The sequence below is a fragment of the Petaurus breviceps genome, unplaced genomic scaffold, assembly GCF_028583685.1.
Source record: "Petaurus breviceps papuanus isolate PSGF00001 unplaced genomic scaffold, PetGlider_PUasm1.0 76, whole genome shotgun sequence".
Lineage (NCBI taxonomy): Eukaryota > Metazoa > Chordata > Mammalia > Diprotodontia > Petauridae > Petaurus > Petaurus breviceps.
Window position 1 is genome coordinate 55,258,965 of NW_027186473.1, and position 27,104 is coordinate 55,286,068.

General features: G+C 36.8%; 1 protein-coding gene across 2 annotated transcripts in view; it reads right to left on the bottom strand.

The window, feature by feature from the left end:
• The window catches only part of LRBA (LPS responsive beige-like anchor protein), a 737,508-nt gene that overhangs the window by 626,854 nt on the left and 83,550 nt on the right, over positions 1 to 27,104 (bottom strand). For both annotated transcript variants that reach the window (XM_069105500.1, XM_069105498.1), the window contains exons 16-17: positions 9,937 to 10,108; positions 8,741 to 9,188 (exon numbers count right to left, since the gene is read on the bottom strand). In XM_069105500.1, coding sequence (XP_068961601.1) covers positions 8,741 to 9,188; positions 9,937 to 10,108 — 620 coding nt within the window. The remainder of the gene's footprint in view (positions 1 to 8,740; positions 9,189 to 9,936; positions 10,109 to 27,104) is intronic.

The window sequence follows — 27,104 nt, forward strand, 5'->3', positions numbered from 1 at the left end:
CCCCCAAAAAAAAAAAAAAAAAAAAAAAAAAAAAAAAAAAAAAAAGAATGTGAAACGCCTAGAAAAAGTCATAATTAGCAGAAGAAAAAGAAAATAAAGTTATTTATTCAAATCTTCTCATTTCCAACTGAGAAAAGGCGCAGAGAAGTTAAATAGCTTACACAGTATGTCCATGAAAGAACATGGGAAATAAGTTCAAGGTAATCTAAAATTTCAAATTATATTTTGTATTAATCAACAAGGATTTCTTAAGCATTTATTATGTATCTGGCACTGAACTTGATGCTAGGCATAAAAATGCAGTGAATTAAACAATCTCCACTCAAAGAATGCTTCTATTTTAAAAGAAAAGATGACAAACACATATTTTAATAAACACAGAACATAAAAAGAATAAAAATACAAAAATTCATATCAATACAAATAGGAAAAAATACTGTATGCCATCTTTAACCTTAAATTTAAATCCCACATTTATTTCAGTAAAAATTTAATTGTTTTAATTCACAAGAATACAAGGTAGGTAGAGAAGGAGAGCTCTAGCAGTTGAGGAGAATAGAACAGGCTTCATTTAGAACAGCAGTTTTCAAAGTGTGGTACACAGACCCCTGGGTATACCCAAAGTCCTTTTAGAGTATGTGAGAAATCAAAACTAACTTCATAATAATAATAACATGCTTTCATTTCCAAAATGGTGAATATTGATAGCTACACCTTACATAAACAAAAAACACTCTTTGGGGGATACCTAATAATTTTTAAGTGTAAAGGACTCCAGAGATGAAAAAGTTTAAAAACTACTAAAGTCAGAAATAGTGTCTGAGCTGCATCTAGAAATAAGACAGATATCCTATAAGGTGAAAATAAAGAGTGGGTGCATTCCAGGCATTTAGGAAAGCCAGTGCAAAGACACAGAGATAAGAATTGGAGTGGCATATGTAAGAAAAAAAAGAGAAATTCAGGTTGTCTGGATCACAGGGTATGGAGCCTACTAGGAGGAATACTGCAATGAGGCTGTTTGGGGCTAGGACCCAGGGATATAAAGACAAAAATGAAAATACTCCTAAGGAGATTACATTCTGCTGAGGGGCACAAGATGTACATACACACATAATAAAATTAACATATACACAGGCTGCATGCGTGTGTGTGTGTGTGTTTATATCCAGAAAAGTGGGGAGAAAGGAGGAGAGAGGGAGAGGGAGAGAGAGAGAAAGAGAGATAGAGAGAGGAGGAAGTTACATTAGTAATTGGGAGATCAAAAAAGGCTTCATGAAGAATACAGTGCTTAAACTAAGCCTTGAGGAAAGCAATAAGTCAGTGAAGATCCAAGACCAGACTACAGTGGAGCAAGAGTGAGCTCCGGCAAGCAGATTCAACCACCACACGAGAGATTCACAGACCTCTCACTGCAGGACAGAGATCCGTTGGAGCTGTGTAAGAGACAAAGTCAAGACCCCCGGCAGCCACAGTTACTCCTGGGTCTATCAATCCACAGCCTGGATGTTTAAAAATCACCTCTCTGAACGTCCAAGAGCTAAGATGGTGGAGTAAACCCTAGCTGCTCTAATCCTCCTCCCTAACCCTAAAAACCCAGAGAATATTGCCCCAGTGTAAAATCCTGAAATAGTGGAACTTGGGAGTCCTAGAGGAAGGGTGTGACTGAGGCTGTGCTGAATCTGAAGTGAAGGGTGGAAAGCATCCCAACAAAGCCCATCTCAGCTGACCAGTGGGAGGTCCCAAAGTAAAGGGGGGGGGCAGAGCGAGCAAGCGCTAACAACAGAGGCCCAGATGTGCCTTAGCACAATGAGGGGAATCTGCAGACACCAGTGGCTAAGCCTGCCTGAGCTCTAGCCCAGAGACACAGAGGCAGAAACCTGAAGTGGCCAGACCATCCTTCCCCCACACATTATTCTATGAGCCTCAGGGTAAGCCAGGGGAAACACCAAGAGTCCTGGCCTTAGCCTCAGTCTAGACGCCCAAAGACCACAGCATACAAAGTCAACAACCAGGCCCCTAGCTCCCAGCTTAAGAAGCATGGGTCAGAACCTTCTGTACCCCAGAAGAAGAAATGTACTTCAAAACCCAGGAAATAGACAATCACAATGGGTTTGAAACAAGTTGGGAAAAAAAAAAAAAGCAAAAACAACTGGATCCTATTATAGTGAGCGAAAAGAACCAAATTCAGAAGGGGACAGCAGTGACTCTACACTCACACTTGAGACCACAGAAGGGATATGAACTGGTCTGTCTTCTTGGAAGAGCTCAAGAAAGATTTTAAAAGCCAAATTAGAAAGGTAGAAGATAAACTGACCAATTCTTTTAAAATTACAGTTGCCAAAATGAAAAAAAAAAAAAAACTCACTGAAGAAAACAAATCCTTAAAAATTAAAATTTGTGAAGTGGGAAGGGAGGTTCAAAATCTAACTGGAGAAAATAAATCCTTAAAAATGAAATCTGAACATATGGAAAAGGAGCTTCAAAAATTAACCAAGGAAAATAATTTGCTAAAAATTTCAATCAGTCAAATCGAAGTTAATGACTATGAGGCATCAAGAATCAGTCAAAACCTAAAGAATGAAAAATTAGAAGAAAAATGTAAAATATCTCATGGGAAAAATAACTGACCAGGAAAACAGATTCAGAAGAGATAATCTAAGAATTATTGGTCTACTGGAAAGCCATGATGAAAAAAAAAAGAAAAAGCATAGACATCTTCCAAGAAATTATCAAAGAAAATTGCCTGAGATCCTAGAATCAGAGGGCAAAATAATTATTGAAAGCATCCACTGGACACCTGCTGAAAGAGATGCCAAATCGAAAACTCCAAGAACTATTACAGCCAAATTCCAGAATTATCAGGTAAAGGGAAAATACTGCAAGCAGCCAGAAAGAAACAATTCATTTATCATGAAACTACAGGATCACATAGGACCCAGCAGTTTCTACATTAAAAGATCAGAGCGATTGGAATATGATATTTTGTAAGGCAAAAGAGCTTAGACTGCAACCAAGGATCAACTATCCAGCAAAACTCAGCATAATCTTTCAGGGAAGGAGATGGTCTTTCAATGAAATAAGGGACTTCCAGACCTTCCTGAAGAAAAAGCTAGAGCTCAATAGAAAATTTGATCTCCAAATACAAGACTCACAAAAAGGAAAACAGGGAAAACACACACGAAAACACACACACACACACACACACACACACACACACACACTCTCTCTCTCTCTCTCTCTCTCTCTCTGTCTCTCTCTCTCTCTGTCTCTCTCTCTCTCTCTCTGTCTGTCTCTCTCTCTCTCTGTCTCTCTCTCTCTGTCTCTCTCTCTCTCTCTCTCTCTGTCTCTCTCTCTCTCTCTCACATAACATGTGATTCAATAAAAGGAAGCAATAAATCCTGTGGGATGCAAGCAAGAACAGAAAGGCGTATCAGTTTTAAATATGCAGTGGGTAGTCTATAATAAGGATTAGAACTCAGGAAAGACACTGGTACTAAACATATATGCCTGGAAGTCATCTTCACGAAAATAATTAAGCCCATGGGTTGTGACAATGTCACCAGAAGACAAAATATAAAGATAAAATAGAACAAAGCCTAATGACAAAGACATGAGGTGAGTGTACAGTTGGCAAAGATGAGAAGTAAAAGCATTTTAGGCATGGGGCATAATCAAGGAAAATGTCTGGAGTCAGTAAACAGCGTGTTTCAGTTGAATAAAAACAAGGAGCTGATATTTATGGATCAGAGACTATGTGGGAGGGTGTAAAGTATAACAAGACTGAAAAGGATAAGGGAGCTTCTCAAACAGCTTTGAACACCAGAAAATTTTATATTTAACTCTAGAGGTGAAAGGGAGACACTCGAATTTACAGAGTAGTAGAAATGTCAGAGGACAAAAGGGAGAGAATTTAAGAAATGTTACAAAGATAAAGTCAAGAGGCCTTAGCAACAGAGTGGATATGGTGGATGGTGGTATGAATAAGGAGTAGAAAATGATGCCTATCTTGTGAGTGTAAATGACTGGGAGGGCTGTTATGCCCCAGACAGAAGAGAATAAAGACTAAAGTAGGACACTGAGGTTTTGAACTAAGGTACTAGAAGCATAGTTGAACTCACTTAAGTAATGGTTCCGAAGACAGGAGGATTTGGCAAGGAAGATAAAAAGTACTGTTTTGAACCCCTGAAGTTCAACATGCCTTTAGAACCTTGAATTTTAAATATCTAATATGTATTTGGTGATGGAGGATTGTGGTTCAGGAAACCAGGTCTGGATAAAGAGATCTGGCAGTCATCTGCATGGAGATGATAAATGAAACCATAACAAGGGAAGAGGTCATCAAGTGAGACAGCACAGTGATAAAAGAGAATTAAGCCAAGATCAGAGTCTTGGGAGATAGCCAGATTAAGAAGGAATGACATAAATGAAGATTCATTAAAAAAAAAAAAAGACTAAAATAGAGCATTCACAGAGGTAGGAGACAAAGAGCAGACGATGGCATGAAAACCTAGAGAGGAAAAGAGTGGTCAAAACTGTCAAGTGGTGTGCAAAGTTCAAGAATGATGAGGACTGAGAAAAGTCTATTAAAATTGGCATTTAAGAGTTTTGGAAGTAACTTTATAGAGAGACACTTTAGTTGAACAGGGAGATCAAAAACCAGATTCCAGAGAATTCCAAAGAAAACAGGGAAGAGAGGATCTGGAGGCCCTAAATGGCCAAAACTTTTTCAAGAAGTTTAACTAACAACAAATTGCCTATATTCACCAGTATATCTCACTATTCTTTCTTCCTGGACTCACTTTTCAATAGTTAGCATATCCCCAAACAACAATGCTCCTGAACTCACTGCCTGCCAAATACACAGAACATCCTGCTGCAGAAGAATTGCAGAACTACTTCTCTTCCTCAGGTGAATGCTCTCTACCCCATTCCTTCTACATCTGTTTGCCCTTTTCACCTGGTCCTCTGGAACACATACTACATTATCAACCAACTGCTCATCTAATACAACTTCCTTTCTTGCTCATTTCATGTTAGGTATTCAATGAATTCTGCCTCTCCCTTGACAACACTGCAACTCTGGCAACCCTCTTGTATAGTACTAGTTTCAGTTTCCTTGTACTCTACAATGTATTGCTCATGGTGGCAACCTTAGAACACTTCTAGATATGGTATGGCACTTCTGTCTACTATTAGCATTCAGACTCCACTCCTCCTTTGAATTTCAGTATTTCGAAAGTTTGAGCCAAACTAGATCCTGATAGCTGTTATTTCCCAACCCCCAGGCTATTCTCCCTCCATTCTAAATAAGTTGGCTGGCTAACAGTTAAGTTTTTCTTTCCACCTCAACTCTTTCCCTTTTGCTAGAAAACTTCAACATACATAGAGATATTATCTCAATATTATATATCTCAATATTATATATATTATCTCAAATACCTTAACTCTCCAATTGCTCAATCAACTCAACTCCCTTAACCTACTGCTCCTCTCCATATTAAAGATAGATACATTTGATCTTGCCATCATAACACAAATTTTTACATGATAAGTAACTCTGTATTTCCTTTGTCTCATCATATTCTTTTATTGTTCCATCTCTTTCTATGCCTCACTCTTCCGAAATGTGTTCTTCATTCTCATCCTGATCTTCAATAATTCCATTCCTCAGCAAATTCCCAGGCCATCCATAACCCCTGCTTTGTTTACATTTTCCTCCCTTTCCAATCTTGACACACACCTTAGTAAACCAGTGCATTTCTACATTATATTCTAGTCTTGAATATTTTGTTCCCTTTTTCTACTGCCAATCATGGCTTCCCAAATCCCAATTCACATCACAGAATTCCCTGCTCCAAGTGCTGAAGAGACTTTGAATAAGTTGTGAAAGCATACTGAGTAGGGCCCACTTCAAATTTATGCAGGAGAAAGAAAAAGAAGAAAAGGAATAGGAAGAGGAAGAGTAAGCATTTATATAGAACTATGTCAGGCACTTGTGCTAAAAACAGCCAATCAAAAATGGGTTCTCCCTGCAGAAGTGCAATTCTACAATTCCACTCTAAATCACTCCTTATCCTATTTATCACAGGAGTTGTTCCAAACCTTATTCTCCTCCTTAAGATTCCCACAAATTCCCTGCCCCTACTCTTTCTGCTCGGGAATTTGTCTAAAACATTACCAAAAAAGAGTGAGTCCATTTGAAAATGTTTCCCTCTTTTTCCCTCTTCATCTCACATCCAGCTGACATTGTCTCCCATGATACACTTCTTCATTCACTTCTTTGATGACATCCTACTTACCAAGGTTAATCCTTCTACATGTACTCTTGATGCCATCCCATTTCAGTTTCTGTTAGAGAAACTATCTCTCTTAACTCAGTCTCTCTCTCTCTCTACAAGCATACTTCCACTTCCTCTCCTCTCACTCCTTTGTCAAAACTTTTCAAAATGGATGCAAAATTCATCACTTAACTGAAACTTCTAAGTTTCTGCTCTCTTCTAAGTTACCAAATTTCTCTTAATTGCCAAATGCAATAGCCTCTTTCCTATTCTTATCGTTCTCTTTGCAGCATTTTACACTGTTGAGCAGCTTCTTATCATGAATAATCTTCATCTTTGGGCTTTCATGAGTCTTTTCCCTGCTTTCTTTCTCTATCTACATTTCTGACCACTCTTTCTCAGTCTCTTTATTAGAGCTTCACCCACAGTGTGGTAACTAAAGTTTGAGCTTCTACCAAGGCTCTGTACTGAACTTTCTTCTCTTTTTTTCTCTATATTCTCTTCCTTGATGATTTCTTCAGCTCCCAGGGGTTCAGTTATTATTTCTAAGCAGCTAATTCTCAGTTGTATTTATCAAACCTAAATCTCTCTCTTGAGCATAAATCCTGCATCACAAACCACCTGTTTTATATTGAAAACAAAATGTCCTATAATCACTGCAGTGAGTTCAAAACAGTCCCCATTATGTTTTTCCCAAAAACCTGCTCCTCTTCTACACTTCCCTATTACCGCTAAGGAAACCATCTTCTTCCCAATTACTCAGGCTTACCATCTCAATTATGAACTAACTGATTTAGAGATATTTTCTCCACTGGAAGCTCTGGGGCGGCTAGGTGGTACAGTGAATAGAGCACTGGCCCTAGAATCAGGAGGACCTGAGTTCAAATCAAACCTCAAACACTTAACACTTACTAGCCGTGTGACCTTGGGCAAGTAACTTAATCCCAACTGCCAAGTCCTCCCCTCTCCCCCCCCCCAAAAAAAGCAAAAAAAAAACAATGCAAACTCCCTGAGGGTAGTGATTGTTTTTTCTTTTCTTTGTATTCCCAAAATTTAAAGCAGCATCTGGCAAATATTAAGTGTTTAATAATACTTACTGACCAATAAGAGGAAGAGAGTATTGGATTTATTTCCTACAAACAGCTTAGATTTTCCCAGTTAAATATGAAGTGAGGTGCTCAGCTGGAAGGGTGGAATAAGGGAAGGCAGTGGAATAAGGGAAACTTGAGAAGAAAGGAAAAAGTTTGAACTTTAAAGGGAGAGATGAAATTTTACCCAAATGTTGCACCTCCCCAAGATCCAAGTATAGTGTCTACATGCAATGTAATCTTAAAAATATTTTTGGTTGCTGTTGCAGCATTATTGGAATAAACTGAAACCAACAATAACTAATCTGAAGCAAAAAACTATACTTTGAATAAAGAAGTTCCAGCATATTTGTTTTTAAAAACTGATATTAATTTAGTTATATCTTGCATGAATCATAATAATCATAATCTCCAACATACCAAAGACTGTATTTCAAAAGTCCTTTTGTAAAATAAGTGAAGCACTCAGAATGTATTTTACTATGGTAAATGTTATAAACAGTAGTTTGATTCTCAGGTTATCCCACAAAAGATTGTCACTGAAAATGATGCAGATTTTATGGAAGAACAGTCCTAATCATACTACACTAAAATCCCAATTTTGAAGGCAGAGAGGAAGGAAATACGAGGAGGACAGGAAAAAAAAGAAAGAAGGAAGGAGTAAGAGAAAGAGAATAAGAAAGAAGGAAAGAGGAAGGAGGAGAAAAAAAATTTTTTTAAACCTTTAATACGAAAGTTTTTAAATGGACAAAGTTTGTTTTTAATAGATAAAGTTTGTCTTGGATACACTCTAAACTCCATTTTTATACTTCTCTCTCAAGGCCTCTTATCCTTTTAATCCCAAGACGACCCCAGGATCCTCATGCTGCAGCACCTCAATTTGTTCTATGCTCCACAAAATCACTTACTTCTCCCCATACTTTCACTCCTTGACCCAACTGAAGGACCCATTTTCTGACTACAAATATTTAAATTTAGGCATTAGGAATAAAATCATCTGATAAAGACATAAAGGTGACATGACATATAGCCCCATTAGCCATTTAAGAGATATGTTTCAGTTTTAAAAGTTCATTAAAGCAAATTTCCAATATGTGGGATTTCAGGCAGTCAAAAAAAATTGGGGAACATATTTGGAAAGGATATTTTAGGGCAGAAAGACATTTTTCTTAGGCATAGTAATGCATAGTAAGATTCATGGGATTAGACCCCTAAAACCTTTATGTTTTCAAGTCCTATCCTGCTTCCATATGTGAAAGCCACAAACTCAATAAAATCTATGCATATGGTTGTCTAAACTCATCCTATTTTTTTTTAGTCTTCTTTCATGCTAAGAAAGGCAAAAAATTGGAGGAAAATAATGATTTATAGTACCTGTCAAAGGATCGGAACTGTACAGGTTGCTCGGCAGAAAGATCACTAAGAGTGCCAAGGCAAGCCGGTGGAAGAAAGGCAGGATCCACAGTGACTCCATCTGCTGGCATGTTAACCAAGCTTCTAAGAATTTCTTTCACATTAACATTTTTTGCAGCTGGAACAGGGGGTACAGTTGTGGTATCTAACTCACTGGCTCCATCATTTTTGGCATCCTGAGATTTATTCACTTCTAAAGAGAGTGTACAAAGCACTTCACTGATGGCATCAGGACCCGCACTAACACACTGAGGTCCTGTAGGAACAGGTACAGTTACATTACTTCCTAAGACTGAAGTAGATTCTCCCCCACTACCAGAATTCCTTCTTGGGACAGATGCCACATTTTCAGAGTCTTCCACTGTTGCTGGAGGCAATGGACTGCTGGCTGTTCTTGTGTATTCTAAATCTAATTACAGAGACAAAAGCAAAGAAAAATGAAATTGACTGTTGCTTCAAAGAAAATTTGCTACTAATTACCACTAAATGATATATGAAATCTATGGAATATGTGGAATACTGTAAAAAAGCATGTCAATTGATGGTTTATATAATACATATTAGATAACTTTAAAAATTACTGTTAGTGGGGCGGCCAGGTAGCACAGCGAGTAAGAGCACCGGCTCCAGTGTTGAGAAGAACTGGAGATCGAATCCCGGGCTCAGACACTTAGCACCCACCCAGAAACACCTGGCCGTGTAACCTTGAGCAAGTTACTTAACTCTGATTGCTTAATTAAAAAAAAAAATGTTTAGTTAGGGGCGGCCAGGTGGCTCAGCGAGTAAGAGCACCGGCTCCAGTGTCGGGATGACCTGGATCAAATCCGGGCTCAGATACTCAGCACCAAACCCAGAAATAACTGGCCGTGTAACCTTGAGCAAGTTACTTAACCCCGATTGCTTTAAAAAAAAAAATTACTGTTAGAAAGAAATTAAACTGCTAAAAATAAAATAAGCACAACTCCACAAAATCACAAACACAACTCCAATAGCCATTAAACCAGTTTTCACTAACATCAAATCACAGTACAGTAGTCATGAGTAAATATTCACTCTCATTAAAGACTCTAATTCAAGAAAGATTTGTATTACTACCATGAATGTAGTAATAGATTTATTGCATTTTCAGTGCCAGAGAAGAGCATATAAAACCTTACCAATTGACGTTATATCACCACTTCCATTGCCAGATTCTTTCAAAGAGTCATCACACTGAGGTTGGCGCATTTCATTTTGCGGTTCCAGAATGTCTCTGTACTTGGACACCATGAGGACAGAGATAAAGTATACTACAGCCAAAGCCAGGAACTGTGCTTGTTTGCTGTCCTCCTGGGGGAAAGCAGGAAGGTTACTTTCATTATTCCTGGACTATAGTCACATTGGTGGTTTACTGTTTTATTTTTTTGTTTTTCTCTGGGTTTGGTTTTTGTTTATTCTTGCAGGGGCAGCAAACTGAACATGAACAGCACACCAAACATTTATTAAGCAAGACAATATATTAAGTTCAGAGAATATAAAATCAAAAGAGACGAAAGTCTCTGTTCTCAAAAAGTTGACATCCTACTAGAAAATATGACAAATAAGCACAATAAGCATAAAGGGTAAAGTACATTAACAACTGGGGGAATCAGGTGTGGCTTCATGGCAGATGCAGTACCTGATTCAAGCCTTGGAGAAAGAATTACGAGAGGCACAGATGAGCAAGGAATATATTGCAGGTACAGGTATCATCCTATGAAATAACAGAGGCTGTTCCAGAGATGGAATGACAAATTTGGGACCAGTTCAATGGTCTAACATGGATACAATGGAGAATTTATGATGGGGAACAGCATAAAAATGATGCTATAAAGTAATCTGCCAGACTGTGGGGAGCTTTAAATTCAGGCAATGGAGTTTCAATCATTCCCCCAAAATAACAGATAATCACTGAAGATTTGGGAACAAGTGGAAAATATGGTTAGATCTCTTACAGAGATTTTGGTAGTCATGCAAGGGGGGTATTGGAGATGGGTGGAATTACAAATAAGGGAAACAATTAGAAAACTATGATAACAATTCAGATGAGATTTGATGAAAGACTAAGGAAAAATTTCAAATGCAAAGAAGAATACCAAAGATACTGAACAGGTTGAATCAATAAGACTTGACAATGGGAAAAATGTTCAAAGCTCACAGGACCACAGATTTAGAGGTAGAAATGGTTTCTGGAACTACAAAGTTCAACTTCTTCATTTGTAATATGAGGTGACTGATCCCCTGGGGTTTATGCTCTCAAAGGTCATGCAGAAGTAGACATCAGAAATCAGTCCTGGACATAAGCCAATAGTATTTAGATTGCACCAAGGTGCCAATGTTAAAAAGGATACTCAATTCACTGAACAAGCAGAGAATGTTGGTAAAACCACCTAAGCGTAGTTTAGGTAAAGAAAATTAGAGTAAAATTCTTGGAAAATATAAGCCTTAAAATATCAAACACGGACAACTGAGAGACCTGAAGAGGTAGAAAGAAGAATAACTCATTTCTGAAATGCTCTATTATGTGTCACAGGATTATAAATTTGGAGCTGGAAGAGATGTCAATAGCCATGTACTCCAATACCATCATTTTACAAATGATGAAAACGAAACCCAAGAATAGAAGGGACACTGAGGATCCAATACTTTCAATGAATTATCCAACAACACAAAGCTAGAGTGGCAAAACTGAGACAATGCAATATTCTGCACTACTCTTTAGTAAGGAGACTTAACAAAAATGAATAACGTAGGTATACATAAGGAAGATTTTGTTATTCTTTTTAAGAGTTTGCTTTCTAAGGGGCGAGGATCAATTTGACATGTCAAAGGAAGGAACTTGCTTGAGCTCGTTCCACAATCATCTTCAATGCCTATAAAAAATTGTAACAGTGAAACACATATCCAGCTGAAGACAGCCTGGCAAGTCAACAGAAATGGTCCTTCATACCAGGCTAGGCAAGGAGGGCAATCCCACAAAAGATGTGCCAGCACAGATCAGGATGGGCCAGGCTTCAGAGGACCAAATAAATGGCAGTTGTGGTGGTTTCCAGATTTCTCAATCCGAAAATGGCAAAGTAAAAGGTAAGTGGAGAAACTCTGTTGGGTCTAGGTGAAAGAATGTAGTCTGGACCAAGAACCTGGGGTAGCAGATGTGGCTGTAGTGAGCAGAAGCAGAGCTTCTGCCCATGGATGGTAATGGGTTGAAGTGGTTGATCACAAGGCAATTGTAGGAATATCTTTGCTACTGCTGAGGTAGGATTCTCCTGCTTTGCCCTGCATGGATCTGGGTCACAGTCTTGGATGATGGTCCTGGAGTGAGGAAGAGTGCTGGTATGGAAGAGCTTATGATAGCTGTGGAAAGGAAATCCTCTACACAGTTTTGAGGCACTTGCCTAGAGGTAGCTCTGACAACTGCAAAAAAACCCAGAAATTTGGGATGCACCACTCTCCACTATGGAAGCAAAGTCCTACCCAGGGAAAAAGCTCAAAAGTCAAGTAATTGGCTGGGAAAATGAACAAACAGAGGAGAAAAATCAGAGTGGAGAATCTTTATTTGATAACAAACAAGATGGAAACATGGAACCAGGAGAAGACAACAAAGTCAAAACTCTTGCATCAAAAGCCACAGGGAAAAAAAGAAAAATATGAACTGGTCTCAGACCATGGAGGAGCTCTAAAAGGATTTTGAAAATCAAGTAAGAGAAGTAGAAGAAAAATTGGAAAGAGAAATGAAAGTGATGCAAAAAAATCATGAAAAGCAAGTCAACAGCTTGCTAAAGTACACCAAAAAAATACTGAAGGAAATAACACCTAATAGAACTAAGTCAAATGACAAGAGGACCAAAAACTCAATGAGGAGAAGAATGTCTTAAAAAGCTAAACTGGCCAGATGGAAATGTTTAAAAGCTCACTGAAGAAAATAATTCCTTCAAAATTAGAATGGAGCAAATGGAAGCTAATGACTTTATGAAAAATCAAGAAACTACAAAACAGATCAAAAGAATAAAAAAATAAAAGCCAGTGTGAAATATCTCATCAGAAAAACAACTGACCTGGAAATAGATCCAGGAGAGATAATTTTTAAATTATTGGACAACCTGAAAATCCATGATCAAAAAAAGAACCTAAATATCATCTTCTAGGAAATTATCGAGGAAAACTGCCCTAATATTCAAAAAACAGACAGTTAAAATATAAATTGGAAAAATCCACTGATCATCTCCTGAAAAAGATCCCAAAAGGAAAACTCCTAAGAATATTATAAACAAATTCCAGGGTTTCCAGGTCAAGGAGAAAATATTTCATGCAATCAGAAAGAAACAATTAGAGTACTGTGGAAACACAATCAGGATAACACAAGACCTAGCAGTTTCTAAATTAAGGGATTTAGCTAGGACTAGAATCAAGAACCATCTAGCCAACAAAATTGAGTATAATACTTCAAGAGAAAAAAAACTGTCATTCAATAAAATAGAGGACTTTTAAGCATTCTTGATAAAAGACCAGAGTTGAACAGAAAATCTGACTTTTAAATACAAGAATCAAGGGAAGCTTAAGGTAAACAGGAAATAAAAATTATAAAGAACTTATTAAAGTTGAACTGTTTATATTCCTACATGGAAAGATGATATTCATAACTCAGGAGACATTTCTCAGTATAAGGATGCTTAAAATGAATATATATAAATATAGATATAAATACATATATGTGTATGTATAATATGCATATGTGTGTGTGTGTGTGTGTGTGTGTGTATACCTAGACAGAGGGCACAGGATGAGTTAAATATGAAGGGATGATATTTAAAAAATAAAATTAAGAGGTAAGAAAGGAATGTATTTGGAGAATGAAAAAAGAAGAGATATAATACCGTAAATTATCTCACATAAAAGAGGCAAGAGAAAGCTATTATAATGGAGGGGAAGAGCAGGGAGGGAAAGGGGAATGGGTTAACCTTACTCTCATTGGATTAGGCTTAAGGAGGGAATGACATATATACTCAATTGGGTATCTTAAACTACAAGAAAGTAGGGGGAAAGGGGATAAGAGGGGGGATAATAGAAGGGAGAGCAGACTTGGAGAAGGGGTAGTCAAGAGCAAACACTTTTTAAAATGGAAAGGGTGAAAGGATAAAACAGAATAAATGGGGGGGGCAGGATAGGATGGAGGGAAATATGGTAAATCTTTAATAATATGACTACTATGCAAGTATTTTTTAGAAAATACTGTTTAGAAACAGGACTTCCCTGTGGCTCTAGCTTCCACCTCCTTCAGTACATGTAAAAAATGACTCTAAACAAATTTTAGAGCTATAAAACCCACAAAGTGACAGAGAAAAACTAATCTCCCACTGAAGGCAGCCCAGCAGGCTGGCAGGAAAGGGCTATTGCACAAGACTGGGAGCCAAGCCCAGCCCCACGTGAACCATGTGGTTTTGGCCCCTGGGCAGCCCCAGCAGCAGCAGCCTGAGCAGACTTCAGGAGAGTGAAGCACTAGCAGCTGTGGCAGTTTCCAGACCTCTCAACCCATAAACACCAAAGAGCAAGCAAAAGGTCAGTGTGGAACTCTGCTGGAAGAGGGGGTCAGAATAGCATGGTCCAGACCCTGCCCCCAGGATAAGAAGTGGTGGGAGGTGCAGCAGCCCTAGCTACTGTTGCATGGCTGCCCCCAGAGCTCCTGGCCTGCAGATTGTAGGGGGACCAAGCAACCATTCAGAGGGTAATCACTCTTGCTTTGACCTGCTTGGATCTGGATTGTGGTCTTGGGTGGAAGTCCTGGGGTGTGTGGGCAGGTGCCAAAGAGCTTGTGGGGGCTGCAGGAAGGGCGCCCTCCTAATTGCTCTGGCAGCTGCAAAAACCCCAACAATTTGGGACAAAGCTCTCTCCATTATGAAAGCAGAGTTCTACTGTGGCAGAGTTAAAAAGTCAAGTAATTGACTGGCAACATGAACAAGCACAGGAAACACAATCCTACCATAGATTCCTTTTTTGGAGACAAAAAGCAACAAAGATGGAATGGGAAAAAGACAACAAAGTCAGAATTCCTCCATCAAAAGCTCCCAAGAAAAATATGAATTGGTTACAGGCCATGGAGGAGGAGCTCAAGAAGGATTTTGAAAACCAAGTAAGAGAAGTGGAGAAAATATTGGGAAGAGAAATGAGAACAAAGCAAGAAAATCAAGAAAAGAGAGTCAACAGCCTGACTGAAGAAAGCAACACCTTAAAAAATAGACTGAATCAAAAGGTAAAAGAGGCCCAAAAAGCCAATGAGGAGAAGAATGCCTTAAAAAGTTGAATTGCCCAGATGGAAAAAGAATTTCGAAAACTCACTGAAGGAAATAATTCATTCAAAATTAGATTTGAGCAAATGGAAGCTAATGACTTTATGAGAAATTAAAATACTATAAAACAGATCCAAACAAATGAAAAAATAGAAGGCAATGAGAACTATCTCATTGGAAAGTGAGCAATCTGTGCAGGACAAGGCCCCATTGCTGACCAATTATGAAACCACATCCAAAGGCTGGCCAACAGCAAGACCCTGCCCCTGGGACCTACCAGCAAAATGACCCTATTTCCATTACCCAAACTCTGAGGCAGACTAGCAACAAGATTATTCCTCCAGGGCCTGCTAGCAGAAAAACCCCATTTCCATAGTAACCAAATAGCAAGCCCACACCCCTGGGGGCCACCAACAACAAGATCCCTCTTCCAGGGCTAGCTAGTGGAAAGACTATTATGACAGCAACCCAGCAGAAAGGCTCCACACCTGGGGCAAGCCAGCAGCTAAACTCCAGTCCCAGGGAAGGCCAACAGAGAGGCCCCACCCTCTAGTATAAGCCAGATGAGAAGCATACTCTCTAGTAAAAGCAAGCAACTAAACCCTGCAACCAAGTAAAAGCCAGCAGTGAAAGCCAGAGACAGTGCAGGACCAGTGCCCAACTCTCACATAAAAACACTGAGTCACAAAGAAAGGCAGAAAAACAAAAAAGGAAGAGAATTCAACTATAGAAAATTACTACAGTCACAGGGAGGAACAAGGCATAAACTCAGAAGCTACATGTGAAGCCTCAAAGAAAAATGTAATTTTGTCTCAAGTCTGAAAAGATTTCCAAAAAGAGCTTAAAAAGTAAATTAGAGAAGCAGAAGAAAAATTGGGAAAAGAAATGAAAGTAATGCCAGAGATACATGAAAAAAAGAGTCAAAAGAATGGGAAATAATACACAAAAATTTACCAAGGAAAATAAATCCCTAAAGAATAGAAGTGGCCATATGGTAAAGGAAGTACAAAAGGTCACTGAAGAAAATAATTCCTTAAAAATTAGAAATGAGGGACGGCCAGGTAGCACAGCGAGTAAGAGCACCGGCTCCAGTGTTGGGATGACCTGGAGATCGAATCCTGGGCTCAGACACTTAGAACCCACGCAGAAACACCTAGCCGTGGAACCTTGAGCAAGTTACTTAACCCCAATTGCTTAGGGGCGGCCAGGTGGCTCAGCGAGTAAGAGCACCGGCTCCAGTATCGGGATGACCTGGATCAAATCCGGGCTCAGAAACTCAGCACCACACTCAGAAATAACTGGCCATGTAACCTTGAGCAAGTTACTTAACCCCGATTGCTTAAAAAAAAAAAAATTAGAAATGAGCAAATGGAATCTGATGACCCTCTGAAGCATAAAGATACAATAAAGAAAAATTAATATTAAAAAAACATGTGAAATTTCTCATGGGTAAAACAACTGACCTAGAAAACAGATCCAGGAGAGATCATGTAAGAATTATTGTAGTACCTGAAAACCATAACCATTAAAAAAAAAACAACAAACCTGGAAAACATCTTTCAAGAGTTTATCAAAGAAAACAACCCTGGTATAGTAGAACCCAAGGGTAAAAAAAAAAAAAAAAGATTGAAAGAATCTACTAATCACTGCCTGAAAGAGATCCCAAAATGAAAACTCCCAGAACATCAGAGCCAAATTCCGGAATTCACAGATCAAGGAGAGAGTACTGAGAGTAGTCACAAGGAAACAATTCAAATATCTTAGAGCAATCAGGATTACACAGGATTTGGCAGTTTCCACATTAAAGAACCAGAGGGTTTGGAATATGATTTACTGGAAGGCAAAAGAATTAGAATTACAACCAAGAATCACCTAACAAACAAAATTAAATATAATTTTTCAAAGGAAAAAATATGAACATTTAATGAAACAGAAGACTTTCAAGTATTCCTAATTAAAGTACCAAAGCTGAATAAAATTTTTTTACCTCCAAATACAAGTCTAAAGGGAATATTGTAAAATATTAAAAGAAAAAACAAGAGAAAACATAAGAAATTCAATAAGGCTTAACCGTTTATATTTCTATGTTGTAAGATAATATTCATAATGCTTAAGAACTTTATTATTATAAGAGTAATTAGAAGGAGTATATGTAGACAGACGGTATGTATATGAGGTGACTTTGATAAGATGTTACCCAAAAAAATAAAATAAAGGGGTGAGAAAGAAAACTGCACTGGAAGGAGGAAGGAGACTGAATGAGATAAATTATCCCATATAAAAGAGCCATGAAAAAGCTATTATAACGGAAGGGAAGATAGAGGGCAAAGCATAAACCTTACTCTCATCAAAACTGGCTCAAAGAAGGAATAATATACACATTCAATTGGATAAAGAAATGTATCTCACCCTATAAGTAAAGTAAAAAGGGACAAGGATGATAGAAGGGGGAGGGAAGACTGACAGAATGGATGGTACATAGGGGAAGGCAATGATCAGAAGTAAAAAACTTATGAGAAAGAAAGGGAGTTGTGTAAGGGGGAGAGGAATAAGGGGAAAATAGCATTGAAGGAAATACAGTTATTGTAAATATAAACGTAAATAGTAAGTACTCACCCATGAAATGAAAATGGATAGTGGAATGGATTAAAAAAACAGAATTCTACAATATATAGTTTATAAGAAACACATTTGAAGAAAGAAGATACACACAAGGTAAAGATAAGAGGCTGGAGCAAAATCTGTAATGGTGGAGGTGGCTAGGTGGCGCAGTGAATAGAGCACTGGCCCTGGAGTCAGGAGGACCCGAGTTCAAATCTTCCCTCAGACACTTAACACAAAACTAACCATGTGACCTCAGGCTTAACCTGAGGTTAACCTAACACTTAACCCCAACTGCCCTCCCAAAAAACAAAAAAAAAAAAAAAAAAAACAATAAAGAAGGCAACTATATCTTGCTGAAAGGTACCAAAGACAATGAAGTCATATCAATACTAAACATATATGCGCCAAATGGTATAGCAGCTAAATTTTTAAAGTAGAAGTTAAATGAGTTACAGTAGGAAATAGATAATTAAAATATACTAAGTGGGAGACCTCACTTTTCCTCTCTCAATACTAGATAAATTTACCCAAAAAGTAAACAAGACAGAATTTCAGAAGGTAAATGAAATTCTGGAAAAAGATATGACAGATTTCTGATGAATACTTAATTGGAATAGAAAGGAAAATACCTTTTTCTCAGCAGTACATGGCACCTACACAAAAACTGACCATCTCTTAGGGCATAAAAACCTCAAAACTAAATGCAGAAAAGCCTAAAAAGTATATGCATTATTTTCAGGTCATTATGCAATAAATAATACATTGAATAATGGACAATGGAAAGATTAAAAATTATTTGAAAACTAATCTTATCCTAAAAAATAAGTGGTTCAAAGAACAAGTCATAGAAACAACTGATAATTTCATTAAAGAAAATGACAAAAATAAGACAATATACCAAAATTTATGGGATACAGTCCAAGTGGTACTGGGGGAATATTTATCTCTGTAATGAATTACATCAATAAAATAGAGGGGGAGAGAAACAGATCAATGAATTGGGCATGCACCTAAGAAAGCTGGAAAAAGAACAAATTAAAAATCCTTAATTAAACACAAAATTGGAAATCCTGAAAATCAAAGGAGAGATTAATCAAATTCAAAGTAAGAAAACCATTGAACTAATAAATAAAAACAGAGAAGGCTTTACAAAAAAACTAATAAAATAAACCACTGGTTAATTTGACTAAAAAAAGGGAAGAAGAAAAACAAAGCACTAGTGTCAAAAATGAAAGAAGTGAATTCACCACCAATGAAGAGGAAATTAAAACAAGTGTTAGGAGGTATTTTGTACAATTATATGAAAATAAATCTTACAATCTTAGTGAAATGGATGAATATTTACAAAAATATAAATTGCTCAGACTAACAGAATAAACAAAATACTTAAATAAGCCAATCTTAGAAAAAGAAATTGATCAAACCATCAATGAACTTCCTAAGAAAAAAATCTCCAGAACCAGATGGATTTAAAAGCAAATTATACCAAACACTTAACAATTAATCCTAACACTATATAAACTATCTGGAAAAATAGGCAGGGTCCTACCAAATTCCTTCTACAACACAAATATGGGCATGTTACCTAAACCAGGAAAGAGTCAAAACAGAGAAGGAAAATTATAGACTAACTTCCCTATATAAATATTGATGCAAAAATTTTTAATTAAATACTAGCAAAGAGATTAAAGTAATATATCACAAGGATCATATACTGTGACTGGATGGAATGTATGCCAGGAACATAGGTCAGGTTCAATAATAGGAAAACTATCAGCATAATCAATCATATCAATAACAAAATCAACAGAAAGAAAAATTCTTCAACAAAATATAGCACCTATTCCTATTAAAAACCCTAGAGAGCATAGGAATAAATGGAGCTTACCTTAAAATGATAAATAACATTTATCTAAAACCATCAGCAAGCATTACCTGTATATAACGATAAGCTAGACGCTTTCTCAATACAATCAGGAGTGAAGCAAGGATGTCCTTTCTCACCTCTAGTATTTAATAATGTACTAGAAATGCTAGCTATAGCAGTAAGAGAATAGGCAATGAGGAAACAAAACCTTCACTCTTTGCTATACTTAGCAAACCCTAGAGAATCAACAAAAAACTAGTGGAAATAATTAACTTTAGCAAAGTTACAGGAAATAAAATAAGCCCACATAAATCATCAACATTTCTATATATTACCAACAAAGCTCAGTAAGAAGAGATAAAGAAATTCCATTTAAAATAACTGTAGACAATATAAAAAAAATTTGGAATATATCTACCAAGACAAATACAAGTAAAAACACTTTTAACACAAATAAAGTCATATTAAAACAACTGGAAAATATTAATTGCTCATGGGTAAGCCACACCAATATAATAAAAATGACAATTCAACCAAAATTACTGTATTTATTCAGTGTGCCATACCAACTATAAAAAAAATTATTTTATAGAGCAAGAAAAAAATTACAAAATTCGTCTAGAAGAAGAAAATCTGAAGAAGATCAAGGGAATCAGTGTTAAAAAATGGAAAAAATGGACTAGCCATACCAGATCTCACACTGAAATAAAAAATGATAATTATCAAGACAATCTGGCACTGGCTAAGAAAGAGTGGTAGATCACTGGAAAAGATTAGGTACAAATAACATAACAGTAAATGACCACAGTAAACTAGTATAAGACAAACCCAAAGTTCTAAGCTTTTAGAACAAGAACTCATTATTTTACAAAAATTGCAGGGAAAACTGGAAAACAATATTGCAGAAACTGGGTATAGACCAAAATCTCACAGCAGATAGCAAGACAAGGTTAAAATGAGTGTATGATTTAGACATAAAAGGTGATACCATAAGCAAATTAAGGGAACATGGAATAATTTATCTGTTAGATTTATGGATAAGGCAAGAATTCAGAACACAAGAAGTTATAGAAAGCATTACAAAATGTAAAATAGATAATTTTCATTACATAAAATTAAAAAATTTGGGCAAAACCAATGAAAAAAATTATAAAGAAGGTAGATAATTGTGGAGGGGGGAAGAATTTGCAACAAATATCTTTGATAAAGGCTTCATTTCTCAAATACATAGAGAACTGAGTCAAATTTATAAAAATACAAGTCATTCTTCAATTGATAAAAAGTCAAAGGATATGAACAGGAAGATTTCAGACAGAGATTAAAGCTATCTACACAGTCATATGAAAAAATGCTCTAAATGCCAATTAAAACAATTCTGAGATACCACCTCACACCTCTCATTTTGGCTAATATATGAAAAAAAGGAAAATGTTGGAGGGGACATGGGAAAACTGGAACACTAATGTACTGTTTGTGGAGCTGTAAACGGATTCAACCATTCTGGAGAGCAATTTGGAACTATCCCAAAGGACTGTGCGTACCCTTCGATTCAGCAATACCACTGCTAAGTCTATATCCCCAAGACATCCATAAAGAAAGAAAAAGACGTAGTTGTACAAAAATATTTATATCTGCTATTCTTATGGTGGCTAAGAACTGGAAACTGAAGGGATGCCCATCAACTGGGGAATGGCTAAAGAAACTGTGGCATATGACTGTAATGGACAAGCAGGATGATTTCAGAAAAAACCTGTAAAGATGTGCATGAACTGATGTATAGTGAAATGAACAGAACCAGAAGGGCATTGTACACAACAATAACAATATTGTTTGACAAAGAACTGTGAATGACTTAGCTATTCTCAGCAATACAATGATCCAAGATAATCAACAAGTACTAATGATGAAACATACTATCTGCCTCCAGAAAAAGAACTGGTGTTATTTGGATACAGAGTGAAGCAAGATATTTCTCACTTTCTTTAATTTTTTGATTTCATACTTCTTGTACAAAATAACTAATAAGGAAATGTTTTACATAATTGTACATGTATAACCTATATATAACTGCTAACTGTCTCAGGGAGAGAGGAGGAGAGGAAGGAATAGAATTTGAAACTCAAAACTTCATTAAAAAATTTTTAAAATATAAATGAATAAAAAAAATTATAATATTAAAAATGCTCTTATCAATTCCATTATCAGTACTGTATACTACTATTAGTAATATTTTAGTATTAATAAATTTACCTGCAGCACAGTAGTACTCCAGGGACAAGATCAAAATGGCACATAGGTCTTATAAGTAGAAGTTAAACAGCAGCAGCAGCTTCAGAACACAAAGTAAAACTATAAAATAATAGATTAGTCCAACAGGAATCAATGAAACTATGGAATTTTATCTGCTGACAATATAGATACTACATAATTCCAGACTACCCTTAAGAATAGGAGAATTATTTAAAGATGCTCTTTACTTTCTGTTAAGAAGGGTAAAATTGGGGGTGGCTAGGTGGCACAGTGAATAGAGCAGAGGCCCTGGACTCAGGAGGACCCGAATTCAAATCAGGCCTCAGACACTTCACACAAAAACTAGCTTTGTGACCTTGGGCAAATCACTTAACCCCAACTGCCCTACATTGCCCCTACAAAAAACAAAAAAAATTTTTTTTTTTTAAAAAGAAGGGCTAAACTGAACTTTATTTTTTCTTCCAGAAGCCTGCAAGGGGAACTGTGAAACTACTAAGAAATGGACTCAATAGAAGGATACAACCCCTTAAATACAATTAGTCTTGAATTTGAATGCCCTGAATAATTAATATGGTATCTACAATGGTCACCTCTATCCATATAAAATACTTCCCACAGTATCCGAGAAATATCCTATTTCTAGATCAAGTGGCAGCTTCTTTCTACTGGGAGTCCTTTTAGTCCACCAGGATTCATGAATAAAGTTCATATAACAAGCATGATGCAAAAGGTAACTTGCCAAGCAAGCTGATTTTCAGAAACTCTATTTGTTGAAGGAATCAGATTTGGTTTCAGAGCCAAGAAGTTCAATGGCAGAGAAACTGACCAGGAACTGATGAAGGGAAATGTTAATAGTAGGTGGCTACTTTAATGGTATTATTAAATTATGCTTAGAATTCATAGCTTTTGGGGCGGCCAGGTGGCTCAGCGAGTAAGAGCACCAGCTCCAGTGTTGGGATGACCTGGAGATCAAATCCCGGGCTCAATCACTCAGCACCACATCCAGAAACAACTGGCTGGGTAACCTTGAGCAAGTTACTTAACCCAGATTGCTTTAAAAAAAAAAAAAAAGAATTCATAGCTTTTCCCTGCCAATTAAAGAGCCTAAGATGTGAGCAAGACATTCTTCCCTCTTTTTGGTGCCAAAACAAAGTCTCTGTGGCTCTTTATCCCATAATATCTTTAAAGCAAGATACTGTGGAGAGGGTCTAAAGAGTATAATCACCCATGAAGAATATGGCCAGCAGGAGGCAATGAAACATCACTTTGTAGCTAATAAGTAGTCGGAAGCCAGTAGATTGTAAGGAGAGATTAATATGCAGAATGAACATTCTGTGAAAAGAATCACCAAATTTCAGAATAAGAATTCAAGAAAACGTAGAGGGAGGGCACAGATCAAGGAAGAAAAATAATGGAGATGAACAAATAAAAAATCCATAAACAGGGGCGGCCAGGTAGCACAGCGAGTAAGAGCACCGGCTCCAGTGTTGAGAACACCTGGAGATCGAATCCCGGGCTCAGACACTTAGCACCCACCCAGAAACACCTGGCCGTGTAACCTTGAGCAAGTTACTTAACCCCAATTGCTTAGGGGCGGCCAGGTGGCTCAGCGAGTAAGAGCACTGGCTCCAGTGTCGGGATGACCTGGATCAAATCCGGGCTCAGATACTCAGCACCACACCCAGAAATAATAACTGGCCGTGTAACCTTGAGCAAGTTACTTAACCCCAATTGCTTTAAAAAAAAAAATCCATAAATAAAGTCCCAAGGGAAAGTGTAGTTACAAAGTCAAAACTGGTTGGGTGGAGAAAATAAGCAAGATGTTAACTCAGTCATGGAATAGTTTCTCAGCAGAGTCCTAAGTCACCAAGGCACCAAAGATCTCTTTCCAAGATACTAGCTCAGAGGGTAGATTGACTTCTCTATCTTGCAATGTTTTTTCTTTGTTTGTTTGCTTGCTTTTTGGAGGGGGGAGGGCAGGGTAATTGGGGTTAAGTGACTTGCTCAAGGTCACAAAGCAAGTAAATGTTAAATGTCTGAGTCTGCATTTGAACTCAGATCCTGACTCTAGGACTGGTGTTCTATTCACTGCGCCACCTAAGCACCCCATATGTTGCATGTTTACACAAATTTTTTTTTACTACTTCTTTGCCCATTGTGATTAGTTAATTCTTAACATTTATCTAAGATACAATGTTAATATTTATCTAATACCAGTACCTAGGCCCTCAAAAACAGGGTCAGTCCACCTCTTTCACTACAAGTTTCACTAACCAACTGTGATAACAGTGATGAATAAAGAATGCCTATGACATTCAAGGCCACTAACATTCATTTGGCAATCAGGGTAGCATATGTTGTGTTACTGGTCAGCTCTCTGAATATGTCTTATCTACTGAACCAGATTATGAATACCTAGAGGACAAAGGATACTCTCCTAGGTCTCTTGATAACCTTAGGATCTGCACACCAAACATCATCCTCAGCTTCCTCCAACAACCTCTGAGTTCCAATCCTGGTCTATCAAGCCTTATACCAGGTCTTCACACCACTTTCCAACCACCTACATACTGCTTTTCACAATGTACCCTCCTCTACTTAACCCTTTCCAGCTCCCCTTTGTTTTACTATCCTTTCTTGTATTTCTTTCCCCAGCATTTGACACAATGACAGGCATACAGTAGGAGTTAATGAATGCTCTATCTATCTCTAAGCATTCAGGGTTTTTGATCATGTTGTCACTGAAGATACTGACTACAACAAAGATGATTGTTTTCTTTTTTTCTAAAATAAAATAATAACGACACTTGTGACGTTAAGAAAAAAAAGAGAGATTCTTTGATTGTCTCCCAGGAATTAATGTAGGACTTGGAACGAGAAACAAAAATATGAGCAAGGAAAAGACAAAGTTAAATACATGTAGTTGTGAATGTGCATGTTTAATTAAAAAAAAAAACTTTTACCAGGTATTGAGATCAAAGGCATGCTGCAGATGTGTTTCAAAAAAGCATCTAAATATGTTGTTCTGTTAGGAAAAGTAAGTCAGATTTGGTGTATAGGGAAACAGTAATGTCTTCTGTAAAAAGAGAATTGTACAAAATACCATATATGGCAAAAAGTACACAACAATTTAAATTTCCCTGAATCTTGCCCATTATAATAGAGAAGTCGACACAGATGAGGCTGACTCAAAGAATCAGAATGAAAGTGCAAAACCATATTGTCCCAATAAAATATAACCAGATGAATATAGATATGGCATTTGAACAGTAAGGAAGGGGAAAGACCAGGGAGACACAAGGTAAAATAAAATAGGTAAATTCCAGATTCTAAGAAGGAACAAAGAAAGAGAAACCAAAATCTGAAATTTCAAAGCAAAAAAGGAAAAAGATAAAAGAAATAACCTAGAGAAAATAAAGAAAACCCCAAAAAAAAAGGATAGGCCCATTCAAAATCCCCCCCCCTCGCCGAAAATTTAAAGATTCAGAAAGAATTAACAGAGAATAATTAAAGAGGAAAAAAGACAAGAGTCAAAGGTGGAAGGAAAAGAGGGTTAAAAGGAGACATGAACAGCTCATTAAAATGATATGTGTAGTAAAATCACACCCCCAAAAATAGCATACACTGCATATGGCTAGAGATAAGTTTTGAGGTGGACAGAAAAGAATAAGTGAACTGAATTTCAATCCCAAAAAAAGGTGGTATATGAAGAATGAAATTTATTGTGCATGAAGGTCAATGGGGCAAAAAGCTATGAAGGGATAAGACTTTTGTTTAAAGTACATAATGCTGATGCTCAAAAGATATATGAGACCAGGAGTAGAAGGTGTTTGATTACAGATGTGGATTAGGCAAGGGAAGATCAAATTTGTGCATGTCTATCCACCCCACTTCACCAGTGCTTGCACATATGCATGCACATGCACACACACACACACACACACACACACACACACACACACACACACACACACACACACACACACTATTTACTTATCTGCAAATACTTAATTGACATGGCTGTAAGAATTTACTTTCCTTCTTTTTCCTGCCAAGAAGAATGACTCACCTTTACACTGAAAATAACAGAATAAATATGGCTAGTCAAAATGATACTTAAAGTATGTATGAAGAAAGTAATTAAAGCACCTACTTTCCCAGGATGAATTCAAGTCACCTGTCCTAGATAAACATGGGTAATTAAAGAACTAAAAGGTGTGTTTACTTAAACCACTGTTAGGGATATTTATTGTGCATGAAAATAATGGCCATGCTAAATGGCAGAGAATGGAGAAGAGCAAATATACCACTTTTCTAAAAAAGAGCAGAAAAAAATAAATTTCACACTGTAAGTCAATAAGCTTAACCTAGATTCCTGGGAAATTTCTAGAATGGATATTAAAAGATAGTTGGAAAACACTTAGAAAGGGAAATAACACCATATTTGAAGACCAGCTACAATGGGTATATGACTTGGACCTTAAAAAGAAATTAGAGGAGTAAATCAGAAACTGCCTATTAGACCTATGGATAGGGGGAAGAATTCATGACAAAACAAGAGAGAAAGAGGTAAACAGGAAGTAAAATGGACAATTTAATTACATACAACTAAAATGTTTTTTCTACAAACAAAACCAAGTTAGCTAAAATTTGAAGAGAAGCAAGTAAATGGGGCGAGGGGGGGAGTTTGTAAAAGTTTCTCTTGTTAATATCACATTACTTCTACAGAGTTGAATGTCTAAAATGGTAAGATTTGCCATCGTGGTCAAGCTCTCAATGGCTTATTTTTCATAGAAAAACTCAAATGAACACCTATTTTTGATAGTAAATGTCATTTAATAGTGTATTTGTCATTTAAGCCTCACTGCAAATTACTGCTGAGGAGAAAACAATTTTTAATGTAATCTTAATTTTACCTCATATACTGTACATCTGGGGGAAAAGAGCCTCTAAACTTTTTAAAATGTTATAGATACACTACCAAACATATCACATCACATAAAATTGTATAATGTTGAACTTCATGTAAATGAAAAGTATAATCTCAAAGAAATATACATGAACTATGTAGCAAAAAAATCTTTGAAATCTGTGGAAAATAAAAGTATCATTCTTTAAAAAAAAAAAGAACACAATGCTTAGATAAGAACTGATTCAAAAGTATAAGAATAGGTCTACTCCCTTAACAAATGGTCAAAAATACAAACAGGTAGTTTTTGGAGTTAAAAAAAAAAAAAGGCTATCAATAGCTATTTGAAAAGAGGTTCCAAATACAGTAATAATTGCAGAAAAACAAATTTTT